At 44.7% G+C, this 15,910-nt stretch overlaps 1 protein-coding gene across 1 annotated transcript in view; it reads left to right on the top strand.

The window, feature by feature from the left end:
- The window catches only part of ADGRB1 (adhesion G protein-coupled receptor B1), a 317,920-nt gene that overhangs the window by 154,789 nt on the left and 147,221 nt on the right, over positions 1-15,910 (top strand). The window contains exons 8-13 of the mRNA XM_054167432.1: positions 1,093-1,257; positions 4,160-4,324; positions 8,175-8,276; positions 9,730-9,836; positions 11,063-11,257; positions 12,283-12,351. Coding sequence (XP_054023407.1) covers positions 1,093-1,257; positions 4,160-4,324; positions 8,175-8,276; positions 9,730-9,836; positions 11,063-11,257; positions 12,283-12,351 — 803 coding nt within the window. The remainder of the gene's footprint in view (positions 1-1,092; positions 1,258-4,159; positions 4,325-8,174; positions 8,277-9,729; positions 9,837-11,062; positions 11,258-12,282; positions 12,352-15,910) is intronic.

The raw sequence follows: 15,910 nt of genomic DNA, 5'->3' as shown, positions 1-15,910 counted from the left end.
GCATGATGACCGCTGCTAATGAGAAAAAAAAAGATGCTCCAGGAATAGCAGCCTAGGTGATGGATCTGCTGATCAGGGACCAATTAGAGTGTAACTGCCACACTTGGGAATGCCTCACATGGTACCATACTAATAGGGTGTATTCATGATTCTCTCCAACCCTGTCCCTGTCCTAATCTCTTGTCCCTCCCTCTTCTATTCAATTATCAAAGACACTGCTGTGTTGAAGCACATCAAGGATGTCAGTGCTAATTCAGCCGTGAGAGAAGAGCATTGACCACACACGAGCACTCCTCTCACAGTCTTCTATTGGAGCACACCTTTGCTCTGAGCATTTCATAGAACAGAATCACAGAATGGTGATGGTTAGAATGGACCTCTGGAGACCATCTAGTCCAACCTCCCCACTATATCAGGTTCACCCAGATCAGGTTGCACAGAATTGTGTCCAGATGGGCTTTGAAAGTCTCCAGAGGAGACTCCACAGCCTCTCTGGGAAAAGCAGCACAAATTCCTGTGAATAATGCTGTGGTTTTAGTGCCTTCATGTGCTTTAATGAAAAATAGCATTTAGGTGCTAGAGAAAGTTGCCTCCCTGCAGATTTGTGCATTGGTTGGTGAAAAATGGGTTCCCTCAAAAAGTGCTGATTGTCCAGAATGGGAAATGTCATGGTAATGGATTGATTTCTTCAACATTTTCATTGAAAATGTGATCCATGCTCTCTATTTTGATGTTATACTGCCATCAGCAATATTCTTAGATTTCACCTTTATGTTGGAATGTATAATGTCAATAATTTCAGCTTTTATGGGATGGTGTAGGGTATGGACATGAAAAATGAAATGTGATGCCATTTGTGTCCTGCTGGGCCAGAACAAACCAGTTGTAGGTTGCAGAGGGTCCCAACAAATTGCCAGAGCTGCAGCTCTCTGAACTTTTTCTTGGTGATCTTTGTCCTCTCTCACTCTCTGTGACTTCAATTCCTCCTCTGGTGCCTCGGTCCCTTGTAGAGAAATGCTGGAGCCTCCTGCAGTGCATCCAGAGGGAGCGATTTTCACATTCCGCTTTGTTTTCTTTCTTTGGGCCACTCAGTGGACGGCAACTGGAATGAATGGTCGAGCTGGAGCTCATGCTCCACCTCCTGCTCCAACGGTACCCAGCAGCGGACCAGGGAGTGCAATGGACCCTCCTACGGGGGAGCCGAATGCCAGGGGCACTGGGTGGAGACCAGGGACTGCTTCCTACGCCAATGTCCAGGTTAGTGACCAATGACCTTTTGGGGTTTTTTTGGGGTCATCTTTCCCTTTAGCCCTTTGTAAATTTTTTCTTTTGGAGAAGAGATGAATAGTTCTTACCAGTAATGGAGTGATAAGGAGGCTGTGGATCATAGCAATGGACCGTGACAACCAAAATCCATAGACTAACAGAATGGTGGGGTTTGGAACAGACCTCTGGAGATCATCCAGTCCAAACCTCCTGACAAAGCATGTAGGGCAGCCCACACAAGAACTCATCAAGGTGTGTTTGCACCTCTCCAAAGAAAGAGACTACACAACCTCTCTGGACAGCCTGTTCCATAGCTCTGTCACCCTCAATATAAACAAATTTTTCCTTCTGTTCAGGTGCATCTTCCTGTGTTCCAGTTTGTATCTGTTGCTTTTCATCCTATCATTGGGCATCAGTGAAAAGAGACTGGCCCCGTCTTCTTGACACACCCCCCTTGAAGTATTTGTAAACATTGATCAGATCCCCTCTCACTCTGCTCTTCTCCAGGCTAAAAAGCTTCACATTTCTTAGCCTTTCCTCCTGAGAGAGATGTTCCAGTTCCTTAATCATTTTTCTGGCACTCCCTATGACTTTCTCCAGTAGTTCCCTGTCTCTCTTGAACTGGGGAGCCCAGAAATGGGCACAATGCTCCAGATGAGACTCACCAGGGCAAAGTAAAGGGGCAGGAGAACCTTCCTCAACCTGATGATCTCCTGAATAGAATAGAATAGAATAGAATAAACTGGGTTGGAAGAGACCTTCAAGATCATTGTGTCCAACCCCTCAATCAATCCAACCCACCTAAACAACTAACCCATGGCACCAAGCACCCCATCAAGTCTCTTCCTGAAAACCACCAATGACAGTGACTCCACCACCTCCCCAGGCAGCCCATTCCAATGGGCAATCACTGTAGCATTTATTCCTGGTAAATGCTAGAGGAGACCCCAGAGAAGTGATTGAATACACACAGGGAACATTTCCTTCTAAACCTTAGATACTAGTTTTCAGCATGTGCCTAAAAGAATCAAGATACCAATGCAAACCTTTGCCTGACTTCATGATGCTTCAACTTTCCTCCTTTTACTGTTTTTATTCCTCTTCTACCAGTTCTTCATTCCTAGTTACAGTTGAGGCATTGCATCATAGCTTTGAACCTTTATCTATGACAAGGTCTGGCACAGTGAAGCCTGGATTTGTGCCTATCTAAGACCTGTCCCTTACTTTACTCATCTAGATGTGTCTTAGAATAATAATAATGATAATAAAGAATAAATAAGAAAGTAATAAATTAATAATAACAACAATGTCAAAAGTAATGAGATAATTTCTGTGGCCCCAGCTGTTGTAGCCAGTACCTTACATTCAGAATAATCACTTTGTCTTCATACCATGGACCATGGGCTCCAGGAGTGCCATTTCGTTCAGGAGTGCCATGGCAGTTGAAGCAGATACCAGAGCACAGCTAACACCATTTCTCAGACTGACACCTGAAACATAGAGTCACGGGGGCAGTTGGTTCTCTTTTTTTTTGCAGAGGTCTTGGGTGAGGCTATTGCAAAGAGACTACAAGAGACTAACTGTGTCAGCTGGAATGGAAAATACTTTGACCTGGAAAGAAGGTTTGATCAACTAGAATCCTTCAAGAGTGATTAGCAGTTAATTTTTCTAGCCATGCTTTTCCTGGGTCATTCCCTGCCCTTCCCTGGGTGCTCCATCCCTGTTAGACCTGAGAAGGAGTGGACTCCTGGGATGGAGAGAATCTTTATCTCCTTTCTGAGAGAGCAGGGACAGTCAGGAACAGCTCAGCTCTTTGAGGCATTTCTCATACCGTGCTCAGGTGAGCAAGTATTGTCCTCTTCAGTCCACGAGCACAGCTCTTTGGCCTGGTATACTTGTTTCCTCCTGGAATTTCTATCTTCTCTGGCAGCCTCATCAACTGCAGTAGAGTGTCACCAAAGAAAGCACCAGGGGTTGGTGCTGTCCCTCTTCTTTGAGAATGTTATTTTACTAGAAGAAAATTTGCTACAAGAGAGAGAGAGATGCCCTACCCTCCCAAAAGGATTTATTCAGCCCAAGATGATGTGTTAACTCCTAATTAAAACTCACATAATAATCAGCAGACTTAGGTCCTTGTTCTAGTTCTGTCACTGAGTTGTTGTTTCTCATCTGTGATGCAGTGGAGGAGAATGTTTCCTTACCTTGCAGGCTTGTTGTGAGGGCTAATTAACATTTTTATAGTGCTTTGATAAATGCCATTGTTAATGTGAAAGAAGCAGCATTTTGATAAATGCCATTGTTAGCATAGATGAAGAAGCATTTCCACTGAATCTGTAAAGATGTTGGGAGAAGATACAGTGGAGTGAGGCAACGTCCCAAACCTCTTTCCAGGGCATGTGAAATGCTACTGCAGTGGAAATGGCTGAAAGAAGATTTGATGTTTCTTCATGGTTTCTTGTCCAAGGGCTGTGCTGGACTCTATAAGTCCCTGAGACAGATCTTCTCTGGAAGCTCTGTTGTCACACGTACACTGTACATCTCAACAAAACTCAAGCTGTGGGTTTTGGCTGAGAAATGTAGCTGCCGAGCAGGTTGAATCCCTGTCCCCCCAAAGAGTTTTGATGAGCACAGTCCTGGATCTGAGCCAAAAGAAAGAAATAGGGCTGCTTTTACAGGAGCTGAGAATACTGAGGAGAAACACCAGGACATCCTTCAACTACTAAAGAGCTACTGAAGTGGGAAAGAGCACACCCTGATTTCATGTCTGTTGTGGACCAAAATCCATGCCCTACTCACTCTTTGTAGCAGTGCTCACCTTGGGACCTTGCCTCTTTCTGTTGCAGATTATATTTGGGACATAACAAGCTGTTTCTCTACTCTTTTTTGTCTCCAGTGGATGGGAAGTGGCAGGCCTGGGGAGTGTGGGGCAGCTGCACTGCCACGTGTGGAGGTGGGACCCAGAGACGTGACCGTGTGTGCTACGGACCCTTCTTTGGTGGAGAGACTTGTCAGGGCCCCAAGGAAGAATATAAGCAATGCAATGACAGAAGGTGTCCTGGTATGTATTCCAGACCTGTCAAGCTTTCCTTTGCATGGAGAGGACAGGGATTTTGGAAAGGGCATCCTGTGTTAGACACATGAATGGAAGAGGAGTTGTGATCCAGCTGGATCCTGACAACAACCTGACAACATAAGATGTGTCAAGGGCTCAGTTTCTTACTCAAACCAGTGTAACCACGCTGATTTCAGTGAGTGTTTATTAAATCCCAACAGTCTAACCTTAATGTTCTTCATCTTTTCATTGCCATTGAGCCATAAGGGAAAAAAAAACACACTGAAAACAAAAACTGGTATGAGAGTCTCAACTCCATGATGTAGTTGAGTATTGAAGATGTTGGAGGGGTTTCCCCAATTTAAGTGGTTTCCCATTCTTTATATAGCTTCCAGAAGACCTGCACACCACTTAAATTAAGACAGATGTGTCTATATCTGTCAGTTTCACCCTCCACCAGTTACAACCCTGAGAGCAGCATCCATTTGAGAAAAAGGATGTAAGACATTGAATGGAGGACATGGGGCATGTAGGACAGGGTAAAAGATCGAGTTTACTGTGACATATAAGCAGAAGCAAATGCTTCTGAGTGGGAATGTTTCCATCCATGTCTCACACAGTGTAAAGAGACCAGAAAAAAAGGTCTGTACACTGGTTTTATGTTGCTGGTGGGGAATCAATGGTCTATGTGATGTTGGCAGTCAGATTGCATTGATTGGAACAGGCTCTGATTTTTGACTGAAAGGGTAATTAATTGGCAGAGCAGCTGAGTGGGAGACAGGAGAGTTTCTCGTAGCAGTATCCTGGTGGTCCTTGTAAAAAGGGGGTTCTCCTTAAAAAACAGACTGCAGCTCCACACAATATGAGCAGTGTTGGTGTAGATATTTCTAGGGGTTGATTTGCCACGCTGAGGACAATGACCCTCAGACCTCCTTGCAAGCTGTAGAAGGCAAAGATAAAAGCCAAAGCACTTCAGTGCAGAAGTTGCAGCCCATTTAGCTTGAAGATAACACAGAAGAAGAGGCTGTGTGCCCAAGACAGCACATTCACTCTTCCCAGCTTTGCTCTAATAAAAGACATCACCTCTCCTTCCAAGCTGTGCCTCTCAATTAGTGGTGCTTGAGAGTCTCTTCTAACTCAGCCACGAAGCTCCCTCTTTGCCATAGAAAATGTTCACACCAGGTTGTCTGGTGGTGTCTACAGAGCAATGCAGATTTAGTTCAGCTTCAGTGTGTGCCAGCTGGGGTCCTGGCAGAATAAGCCCAACCTTTTCTTCTCTTTCTGCAGGGGCTGATGCCTGTGCAAGTGCTCAAAAAGCAAAGATGTGTCTCAGGGACTGAGCCCTGCTAGGGTTCAAAACCAGACGGGTCTCACTGCAGTTGTTAATTTGGAAGGGAAGGAAAAGGCGGGGGAATCATCAGAGGCTAAAAATAAACCTGCTCCATCTTTTCTCAAGGAAGTATTAAATGCCAGCAAGTTTTGATTTGAACAGAGGAGTTGAGCTTAATTGGGTTAGTAATTAAAATCTCCCAGTGCAAATAGGTTACTCTGGTGAAAAGGATTTTGCTACAAAGCAACATAGAAAAGTAAAAAAAAAAAAAAACCTGAAAAGAAAAGAAGAAGAAGAAAACGAGGATAACTTGGTTCCCTCCTGGCCTGCGAATTGCTTCTGCATTCTGGCAAGACAACACCAGACAGTCCGTGTTTTCCTTAAAAGCATCTCTGATCCACAGCATCCCTCAGTGGTCCCCAAGGAGACTGCAGGGATGATGAGGCCAGGAAGGTTTGATGGGTCAGAGGAGGAGAAGGGGGCGGCCCGATGTGAGCACACACTCTTTCTGCTTTTTTGATGTGTGATGTTTTATAGCTGCAGTTTCCCATCCCATGCCCCAAACACTCCTTTGAACTACAATTTGATGTGCTGTGACCATGGCCATAGCATTAGTCAGGAGTTTTGCATTCGGCTCCCTGCTCTGCCAGAGGTTTTCTGGGTGTCTATGTGCAGGTTATAATGTTGTCCTAGGGTTCCATGTCAACAGATGGGAAATGAAACTGCCTCTTTCCCACCCATGTTCTGCCTTATCTACAGAAGTCAGAAGCTGCTGGCATAGGGACTAGTTCTGCATATATGCAGAGCACAGCAGGAGTCCTGCTTGCCTTTTGGGATTTCATTACTCCAAAGCGAATTTTAAACACAGGAAAAGAGCATTTGTCTCCAAGCAGAGAGCATGACTTGTTCATTACCAGTGTCCACTGGGAAGGAATCTGTCCCAGAACTGCAGCTGGGGCTAGAACCACACAGTCTTGGAGCTTAACTCCAGGAGCAATAATGTGTAGGCAGCTTGCTGGGTCTTGTACAAGTCCTTCAAAGAAGCAGGACTTGTCATACCCATAACCTTAGGTTTGAGTCTTCCCCACAGACAGGTTGATGCTGTGAATAGTTCCAGAGGAGCAATGGGCTATGTCCCATCACCAGGCATTTGCACTGTGTGAAGGTCCTCAAATGGTCTATATAAGCACATCCGTTGTATGGTCCCTCGTAGAAGGAAGCCTTCAAGGTCATCATTGCTCCACACCTTCTTTGGGAACAGCATGAAAACTCAAAGGCCCCCCTCTGGTTTTGATAGCAGATAAACATTTTCCTTACAACCTTGACATGTGTCTACTGGTATCACCAGACCCTGGTATGGGCAGCACTATCCTGCACAGGAAGGAAGCTCAGCAAGCAGGGAGCTGCCAGGCTCCACAGCTGCTTGGCTTTGGCTTTGTGATTGCCTTTCCTGACCAGTTGCATGGTTAGGCATGCACCCAACTTCCTTTTTATTGGTAGTTTTACATGCACAATAAATAAAAGCTGCAATCAAAAAACATTAAATCGATTTTTTTCTCCACTCCCCCCTCAGGAGTGATAAACAGCTTTAGCACCATACGCAAGGCTCCCTCTGGTTTGCATTCTGCAAATAATGAGTTTCTCACCACAAAGCTCTCCTGTGGTGAATGTTTTTTTCCCAGGTCTCACCAACTCTGGGGTGAGTTCAGCTCCACCTACAGAGAGATGCTTCCAAAAACCTCCTTCCAAAGAGCTTTTTCTGTGATGCCTCAAAACATATTTCTGCAATCTCCTGGACTATGCAGCAGTGTTTAGAAATGAGCTGCTGACATAAATCCAGCCTGTTGCTGCTTAGATGTTCTCCCTGTGTCCTCACATAAGATGGCAGAGGGCCTGAATGAAGTCCACCCAGAGGATCTCTAAGATCCCTTCCAATCCAAACCACTTTATGACTCTGTGCTATGTCCTTTCTCTCTCCCCACCCCCCGCTCCTGTTTTTTTTTTTGTCTACTTGTTCTTTCCTTCACTCTTACTGCAACTTACTTATGCTGAGCTTCATTCTAGACATATCCATCACTGAAGGTGGTGACCCTGAAGGATGGAAGGAGCAGAGTCTGGAGCCATGGCGTTTGCCCACAGAAATTGGACAGCTGCCCATTGGACAAGAAAACAGAATTCTTTAGTAGGGTTTAGTAACTGTGGCTTTCTTTCAAAGAGCTGCCACAAGGCAAGACAAGCACATCAGTGGACTTTGTCAGGTTGTCACATGAGTATTAGTGAGCAAGTCCCTGGGATAGACAGACACCCAGTTTTCAGACAGGCAGAGCAAAATCTTGAGAGGTTAAGTGGCTTTGTTCAGAGCCATTCACCAAGCAGCTGCAGAGCTGGGAGTTCACCTCTGGGCCTCTTGGCTCACCACACTGCTGTTCCCTCCAGACCATGTTCCTCTGTTTCTTCTTTCCATTTCCTTCTCCATGTCCCTCCGGATAAGGAGACTTTACCAATTAATTTTTTCCTTCCTTGCAGAACCCCACGAAATCTGTGATGAGGAAAGTCTTGGCCCTGTGGTTTGGAAAGAGACACCCGCTGGGGATGCTGCAGCTGTCCGGTGTCCTCGCAATGCCACTGGTAAGGATTGCTGCGTGTCTTGGCTGACCACTTTCAGGGTATCCTTCATCCTTTATCTTGTATATGAAGAGAATCTGGTTATGGGAGGACAGGACCAGCAAAGGGACTTCCCTCCCTTCCCTGCCTTTACTTAGATGGTTTATGTGGTTCTTCACTATTTAGCAACATCTTCTTGGTTCATATGATAGAATATGAGGTGGTCTCCCATCCATCTTTTGCCCAGTCCCAGGACAGCTTTTCAAGTAGGAGTTACTGTGGTATGTTCTCATTTCTACAAATAGCTCTTCAAAATCAGGTAGGGCTTTTTTAGAGTCCTCTAGATTTGGCTGTTGTATTTCTCTCCACTGTCTATAAAAGAAGCAAGTATCTGAAAGCAGGAAATCTGAATTGTGCTTTTCACTCACACTTAGGTGCTTTCCTCTCCTTCTTACAAACTGCAGCACCCTTCTAAACATATCTTCAGGTCCAGTTGTGGTGGTATAAAGTGATAGGATCTGGGCATGTAGGTGTTACCTGTTGTGACCGCAGCCACTTGATCCCCAAGGAGTGGAAAAAAAACCACAGAAGGCTCCAGGAGACTTGGTGGTGGTGGAGCTTGTCCTCAGATGGATGTTCCTCACTTCCAGGCAGGAACAGAAATGGGGGCAACAGTCAATAATGAATGTAAATGTTTTATTATGCTGAATGAGGTGTTTAAGATAGAGACAAACCCTCTAGCTCTGATTCACAGCATCATCCCAAATGCTACCCTAGAAGAAGAGCTGTATCCATAGAAAGGTCAGTGAATCATTTAGCATTAACAGTGGGATTGTGAACCCAGCAAAGCCTGCTCCTCAGAGGCTCTCCAAATAACAACATAATTACTTGGGCAAGGTGATCCCTCTTCCCTTCCCCCTTGGTGATATGTCTATTCCTTGACATCCCAAAGGCGTGTGATTACCACTGCAGAACCCACAGCAGACTGAAGCTAAGGAAAGACCTGGGGGAGGACTATAAACAGCTTCCAAGAGCTTTTCAGCTGACGCAAAGATGGTGTTGTCGGATATTTACTGTCCTTGAGACTGTGTAGGCAGCACAAAGCCACTGACTGGTTTAGCTGCAAGTACCAGACCATACCACCTGGGGAGGCTCGTGGGACTTGCTGAGCCAGGAAGAAAGCTGCCCTCTAGGGCAGAAAAAAACCCTTCTTTCATCTTGACTAACCACATCAAGTTTTTAAGGTTTTGTTTCAATTCCCAGGCCCTCTTGCTTTCCTGACCCTCAGTAAGAAAATGCAGGAGAAAGAAATAAAAAATATTTCTTTTCTACATGCTTACACACATTGCTGCCCTTTGTGCTGCTAGGTGTGTGTGATGGTTTAACATCAATGCATGGTGCAGGCATGACCATCACAAAAGTGCTTAGCCCTTCATCTAATGTCCTCACTCCCATATCTGTTTCATTCCTTTTCCAGGGCTGATCCTTCGAAGATGCATTCTAGATGAAGAAGGGATAGCTTATTGGGAGCCTCCAACATACATCAAGTGTGTTTCTATTGATTACAGGAACATACAAATGATGGTAAGGCAGACTGACTTCTTAGTTCATCGAGTCTGAGTTCCCCCCAGATACTTGCTACTCCACTATAGTTACAAATAAGAGATAGATACATGCAAGATGTCCAAAGAAGAACAATGAAGCTGGTGAAAGATCTAGAGAACAAGTCTTGTAAGGAGTGGCTGAAAGAATTCCGTTTGTTTATCATGGAGAAAAGGAGGCGGAGGGGAGACATTCTGCCTCTCTACAACTCCCTGAAAAGAAGTTGAAGCCAGATGGCTCTTCTCCCAAGTAACAAGTGATAGGACAAGAGAAAAGGTCTCAGGTAGCACCAGTGAAGGTTTAAGTTTAATATTAGGACTGATTTTGTCACTGAAGGGGTTGTCAAGCCCTGTAAGAGGCTGCCCAGGGAAGTGATGGAGTCACCATCCCTGGAGGCATTACAAAAACATGTAGAAGTGGTGCTGAGGGACATGGTTTGGTGGTGGACTTGGTAGTGTGAAGTTAATAGTTGGAATTCATGATAGTAAAGTTCTTTTCCAACATAAATGATTCTACAATCCTATGAGACTCCATGATCTTCATGTGAGAGGGAGAGGCCAGCTCTTCCTTGCTTTTCTCTTACTCTTTTTGTCTGCTTAATCTGTGATGTATGGGCATTCCACAGACCAGGCACGGTTCCTCACTTGGTATTTTAGTCTGACTTGGCAGGATCCAGGTCTTAGTACAACATCAGTACCACAACATCAGTAAGAATTGCTTTGAACAGTACTGGTCATAAATAACTCACTGATTTTTTGTTAAAGTCATCAATCTGATCAGTTTCTGCTGGTCTCCTGTGGCATGCCTCAAAATGGCATTGTCTTTATGAGTACCACCTGCTGTTGTTCAGCACAAGCTACACTCTGTCCTAAAATAGTTCCAAGTTGGTTATAGGAAAACAAGATTTTGAGGCAAAACTCTTCTTGGGTTACAAACAGAAGAATGTCTGCGTAGCAGAATAATCTCTTCTGAACCTACACATAGCTTTTCCTCTGTGGGCATACAGCAAATTTCACTGCTGCTCTCCTACCATTTAAAAAAATACCACAAGCTCTCAGGCTAGCAAAGATTGTCAGAATCATCTGAGCTGCACTCTGGATTACAAGGAAGGTCAAAAACCTTCCCCCAGCATTTCCTTCACTGAGCTCATTAACTTGACTTTGACTGTCCATAAAGTTGTGTTTGTCATGTTTCTCTCTGTTTCTCAGACCAGGGAACATCTTTCCAAAGCTCAGCGTGGGCTGATGGGAGATGGGCTGTCAGAAGTACTCCAAAATCTTGTGGAAATCTCCCACGATGGGACCAGTTACAGCGGTGACTTGCTGTCCACCATCGACGTACTCAGGAACATGACAGAGATCTTCCGTAGGGCCTATCATAGCCCAACTTCTGTGGATGTGCAGGTGAGTTGACATTCATGGCCTGGAGACCAAGGCTAGGTTATAGGTGTGTGTGCATGCACAGGGCTCAAGGTTTGATTGCCTCTTTTGTAGCTGAAGCAGTGCTGATGAAAAGCCAGAGTATTTTCTGCCCAAGTGAAATGTCTTTGTGTGTTAACAAACTCTCCTCTCAAGGTGATTCTCTCTGGCCTAAAAAGTAAGAACTTAAAAATCAAAGTCACTCTGAACTATTTCAGCCTGATAGCACTTTACTGTGGAGTCTAATTGACAGGAGAACGTAATTTGGAAGGGATTTCAGTCTAATGACTAGATGTAAGTTGATCCTGTGGTATTGGGTACCTGGATATTGACGTGGAAGAATGTCTTGTTGGCTTTTCATCCCAGGGTTTTACTTTCAGCAGTGGCATGCAGAGTGGCTGCAAGACATACCCTTGGGGCAGGTCACCACCCCATGACATGAAACATTAGACTGATCCTAGAGAATCTGCAGTGGGTGGTAAAACTAGAGAAAAAAATCAATGGTGGTGAAATATCTTATCTCCTTCTTTCTCATAGTGTGCTGCAAAGATAGTACCATGCATAGCACCCTCTTGATCAATAACTGCTGCTCTTGCCTAATTGCAGCTGAAGGACATCAAAGGCTTCCCTGTGCTGGAAATATGAGAAATAGTAGGAAATAGGATAGGAGGAGGTCTATACAAGAAAAAAAAATAATCATCTGGCTTTAATTGTTTTCTGACAGATTTCTATCTAGTCTCCTCTTAAAAACCTTCAGAAATGAATGCAAGACATATTCCCAGTTCAAAATCTTAGGAGATAATGCAGCCAAAGGGAAGACTTTGGATTAAAGGCCTTACTACAACTCATTTTGCCATTAGCATCCTTGAGAACACAGATCTGTGAAATGCTGTATGACCCTTTGGGAATGTGACCAGGAGAGCCCTCTCGGAACATGGCTGATTCTCACGTGTTCCTCAGGCATTTGGCTAACCACCTCTTTTTTTCCCTCTTTTGTCTCCCCTCTCCAGAACTTTGTCCAGATCATCAGCAATCTTTTATCGGAGGACAACCGGGAAAAATGGGAGGAAGCTCAGCTGGTATGAACCTTTCCCCAAACAAAACATAGGCTTAAGCCATGACAAGGGGAATTTCCAAGGGCCTGCATGACCTCCTAGCTCTTGTCCACAATGTGTTGCGTGCAACACGTATCTGTTTCTACCACAGACCACAAAATATCTTCATCCACCACTGCTGTTCTCTGTGGATAAATCCTTGTGATGAAAGAGGTAGACAACTCAGACACAGTCATCTGTGGTCAACCTCAGTGTTGACTGGCAATCAAGTGATCATGAACTGGTCATGTGGGTGATCTTAGTGCCAGGCTGAGTCATATTTATGGAGTTAACTCAGTGAGACACAGGATCCCAGTTCAATGCCAAAGTCTCTGCATGGAGAACAATGAAAAACTGGTGCTGAATAACAAATTTCGGATAGCTGTCAGAGGTTAGGCTGCTGGCTTGCTGTAATTCCATCTTTTCTTCTTGCCAAGATGCAGAGATGGGATTACAGGGGTTTGAGTTTCTGGCTAAAATGATTCAGGACAGGCAGGATTTTCATAGTTCAGACCTAGGCTCTGCTCAGCTGAGCTTCTGGTTCTGCTCAGCATGACCTGAGAAAGGGTTCAGTTGTATTTCACTTTATGTCTCTCCTCTCACAACTGGAGATCCTGCAGAATAATTCTGTAGCTGAACTCTCATGTGTTGGGGGAAGATGTTTGTTTTTCTATCTGTGTCTGAATTAGTCCTTGTCTCTTCTGCCCCAGCTGAACTCTGTTTTGGCTTCTATGAGACCTATTCCTTCTCCCATTCCCCTTCCATTGGTGAGTCCTTGGGCCGTCATGTCACTACAGCTTTTGGAGATTGCATCAGAATGAGATAGTTCGGTCTCAGACCAGCAGCTCTGGTGGATGGACCCATGATAAAGTTCCTTCCTTCTACTTCCATTCTTTCTATTGTACCTTGGAACAGAAATACCATCTCAGCTTGCATAATAATCAGGACATCCAATATAACTCACTTTCTGTGAGAGGCCAGTCCTGTATAGGAGGCTGAGGGGAGTCCTTATTGCTGACTACAACTACCTGAAAGGACATTGTGGAGAGGCTGGTGCTGGTCTCTTCTCACAGGTAATTAGTGACAGAACAAGAGGGAATGGCCTCAAGCTGTGACTGGGTAGGTTTAGACTGGACATTAGGGGAAAAAAAATTCATGGAATGAGTGGTCAGGCATTGGAATGTGCTGCCCAGGGTGGTGGTGGAGTCACCAACCCTGGATGTGTTTACAGGTCATTTGGATGTGGTGCTTGGGAATGTGGTTTAGGGGTGAACCTTGTAGAGCAGGGTTATCGGTTAGACTTGGTGATCCCAAGGGTCTTTTCCAACCTGGATGTTTCTGTGATTCTGTTGAAGATACCTGGAGGTATGGGTCAGAACATGACACCTTCTTTTAAACCAGCTGTTCCTGATGCAAAAATTCTGAAAGAGATCTGGAAATAGCAAAACCATTTTTTTCTTTTCAAAATGCCCAGCAACTACAGCGTTCACCACACCAGCCAAGGAAGTCATCTGGGAAAAAACTCATAACAGCAGATACTGGCGTAGTGGTTGGCAGTCCAGAATGTGAGAGAGGGACCTGAATATATTTCCTTCATGCAACAGAAACTCCACCAGAAGCTTTATGAACTTCTCTTTCTCTTTTTTTTCTCCCTGAGATCTCCCATTGTGTTTGAAAGAGGATCCAGACGGGATAGAGGAATATCTGGACATGGTGCTGGGAAACTGGCTCTAGCTGACCCTGCATGAAAAGGCAGGTTAGACCAGGTGACCTCAAAGGTCCTTTCCAAACTCAAGTGCTCTCTGAGTCTGTGACCAAATAGTTTGAAGCCTCCAGGTGCATGTACATATTTCGACACAGAGCAGAGGGGACTGTCAAGTTGTCATGACAACAGGGAAACTCTGATGATCTTCTTAAAAACAGCTGCAGCTTACTCTCTTGTGGCAGTGTGTTCCCACTGGCTTTCCCTGTACAATCTGCTCTTTGCACCTATAGATAGATACAGCTCAGCTGCCTCCAGCATCACTGTAACCTGCACAAGGAGTGGGACTATCCTGGGGACAATGATCACCTGGCATGCATTTTAGTGGGAACCAAGATGACAGCTCAACACCATGACAGTAAGATACAGAAATCTTCATTAACTGGATGACAACAGAGATCACAGCATCGTCTGTCTTACTCCCTCAAAGCTACTAAACCAAACTCACGATCCATATTTCCCAAAATTAATAATTTCTTTTAAAACAAAGTTTTCAGCTCCAAACTTGATGATTAAAAGTAAACTAAACGTCATCATACTCTCACACCCCAGGGCCCTGTGGCCCCTATGAGGAGGGAAATAAAGGAAAATAAGGAAAATTGAGGGGGAAAGGGAAAATAAAGTAAAGAAAGTGAAATAAACCCCCAAATGAAAATGTTTTGGAGAAGAGCTACCAAGTTTTTTTGAGGACTTTGTGTTGGCCATTATATGGTAAAAGCCTAAAAACAATGGCCAGTGCAGCCTGGAGTTAGTCCGACCTTGTGATTTCAATCTGTAGTAGACTATTAAAGTACACTGTTAAAAATAGCTTCCCCACTTCCTTCTCCTTCTTGTGTGCACACCTGCTGTACTGGCAGGACTTTCTGATCTGATGCTGGTACAATTTTAGTTTTCTCAAGTTTCCTTTGGATTGAGAGAGACATGCATGGCCACCCCCGATCTCCTTGTCCGTACACTCAACAGCTCATCCTTCCTTCTGCCTCCATCCCATCCTGCTGTCCTGCTTGTCCTCACCTGCCCCTTTGGCTCTGATCAGCCACTTCAGGAGGTCTGGATTATGGTGAGGAATCAAAAATGCTGTGAACGTGGCATAAAAAGAAAAGAAGAGATGTGAGGAGCTGAATTGCTTTTCTTCAGCTAAGCCCCTGTGGGCAAATGTGCTTTGAGGAGAAGACAGGTAGTCAGCACAGCTCATTTCAAGTGGATTATCTTTTATGAAACCTGTCACTGGAAAACTAGTTATTGTTTAACAGCATTGTGTTAGCCTGGCAACATGCAGGTGAAGAAGAGTTACTGCCAGTATCTTCTTCATTGGGGAAATACCAGGAAAGAAGAAAGAAACAGAGAAGCCCCAAGAGAGCCCAGGCTCAAGAAGAAGCAAGTTGGTTTTGTGGAGAGGGAGATCCTGCCAGAAAAATGAAATCATAAAACCAGACCATGATGGGGGGTTTTGGTGGTGTGGTTTTTTGGGGTTATTTTGATAGAAGTATGTCATCTGGTGCTTAGGATCTGACATCAGGCCCTGGAGGTCTTTTGCTGAGACTGTTTTCAGTGGAGGTAATTTTTGTTGGCTCCTTCTCGGTAGTATCGCAAGTATCCCAAACATGCTTCTCAGACCAAGTATCACAACACCTGAGTGTCAGAGAAGTCTAAGACTTGGGAAAGGCTCTCACAATTTGACAAAGGGCAAAGCTTCAACATGTCAACATGAACACATCTTGATTCTAGCAATGAAGTTTCTGGATGTGTAATTGGAAATGTGTTTGGCTTGTGGACAGCCCA

This window comes from Dryobates pubescens, chromosome 14 (genome assembly GCF_014839835.1).
Source record: "Dryobates pubescens isolate bDryPub1 chromosome 14, bDryPub1.pri, whole genome shotgun sequence".
NCBI classification, from domain to species: Eukaryota; Metazoa; Chordata; class Aves; order Piciformes; family Picidae; genus Dryobates; species Dryobates pubescens.
This window is presented reverse-complemented; position numbering and strand designations above follow the sequence as displayed.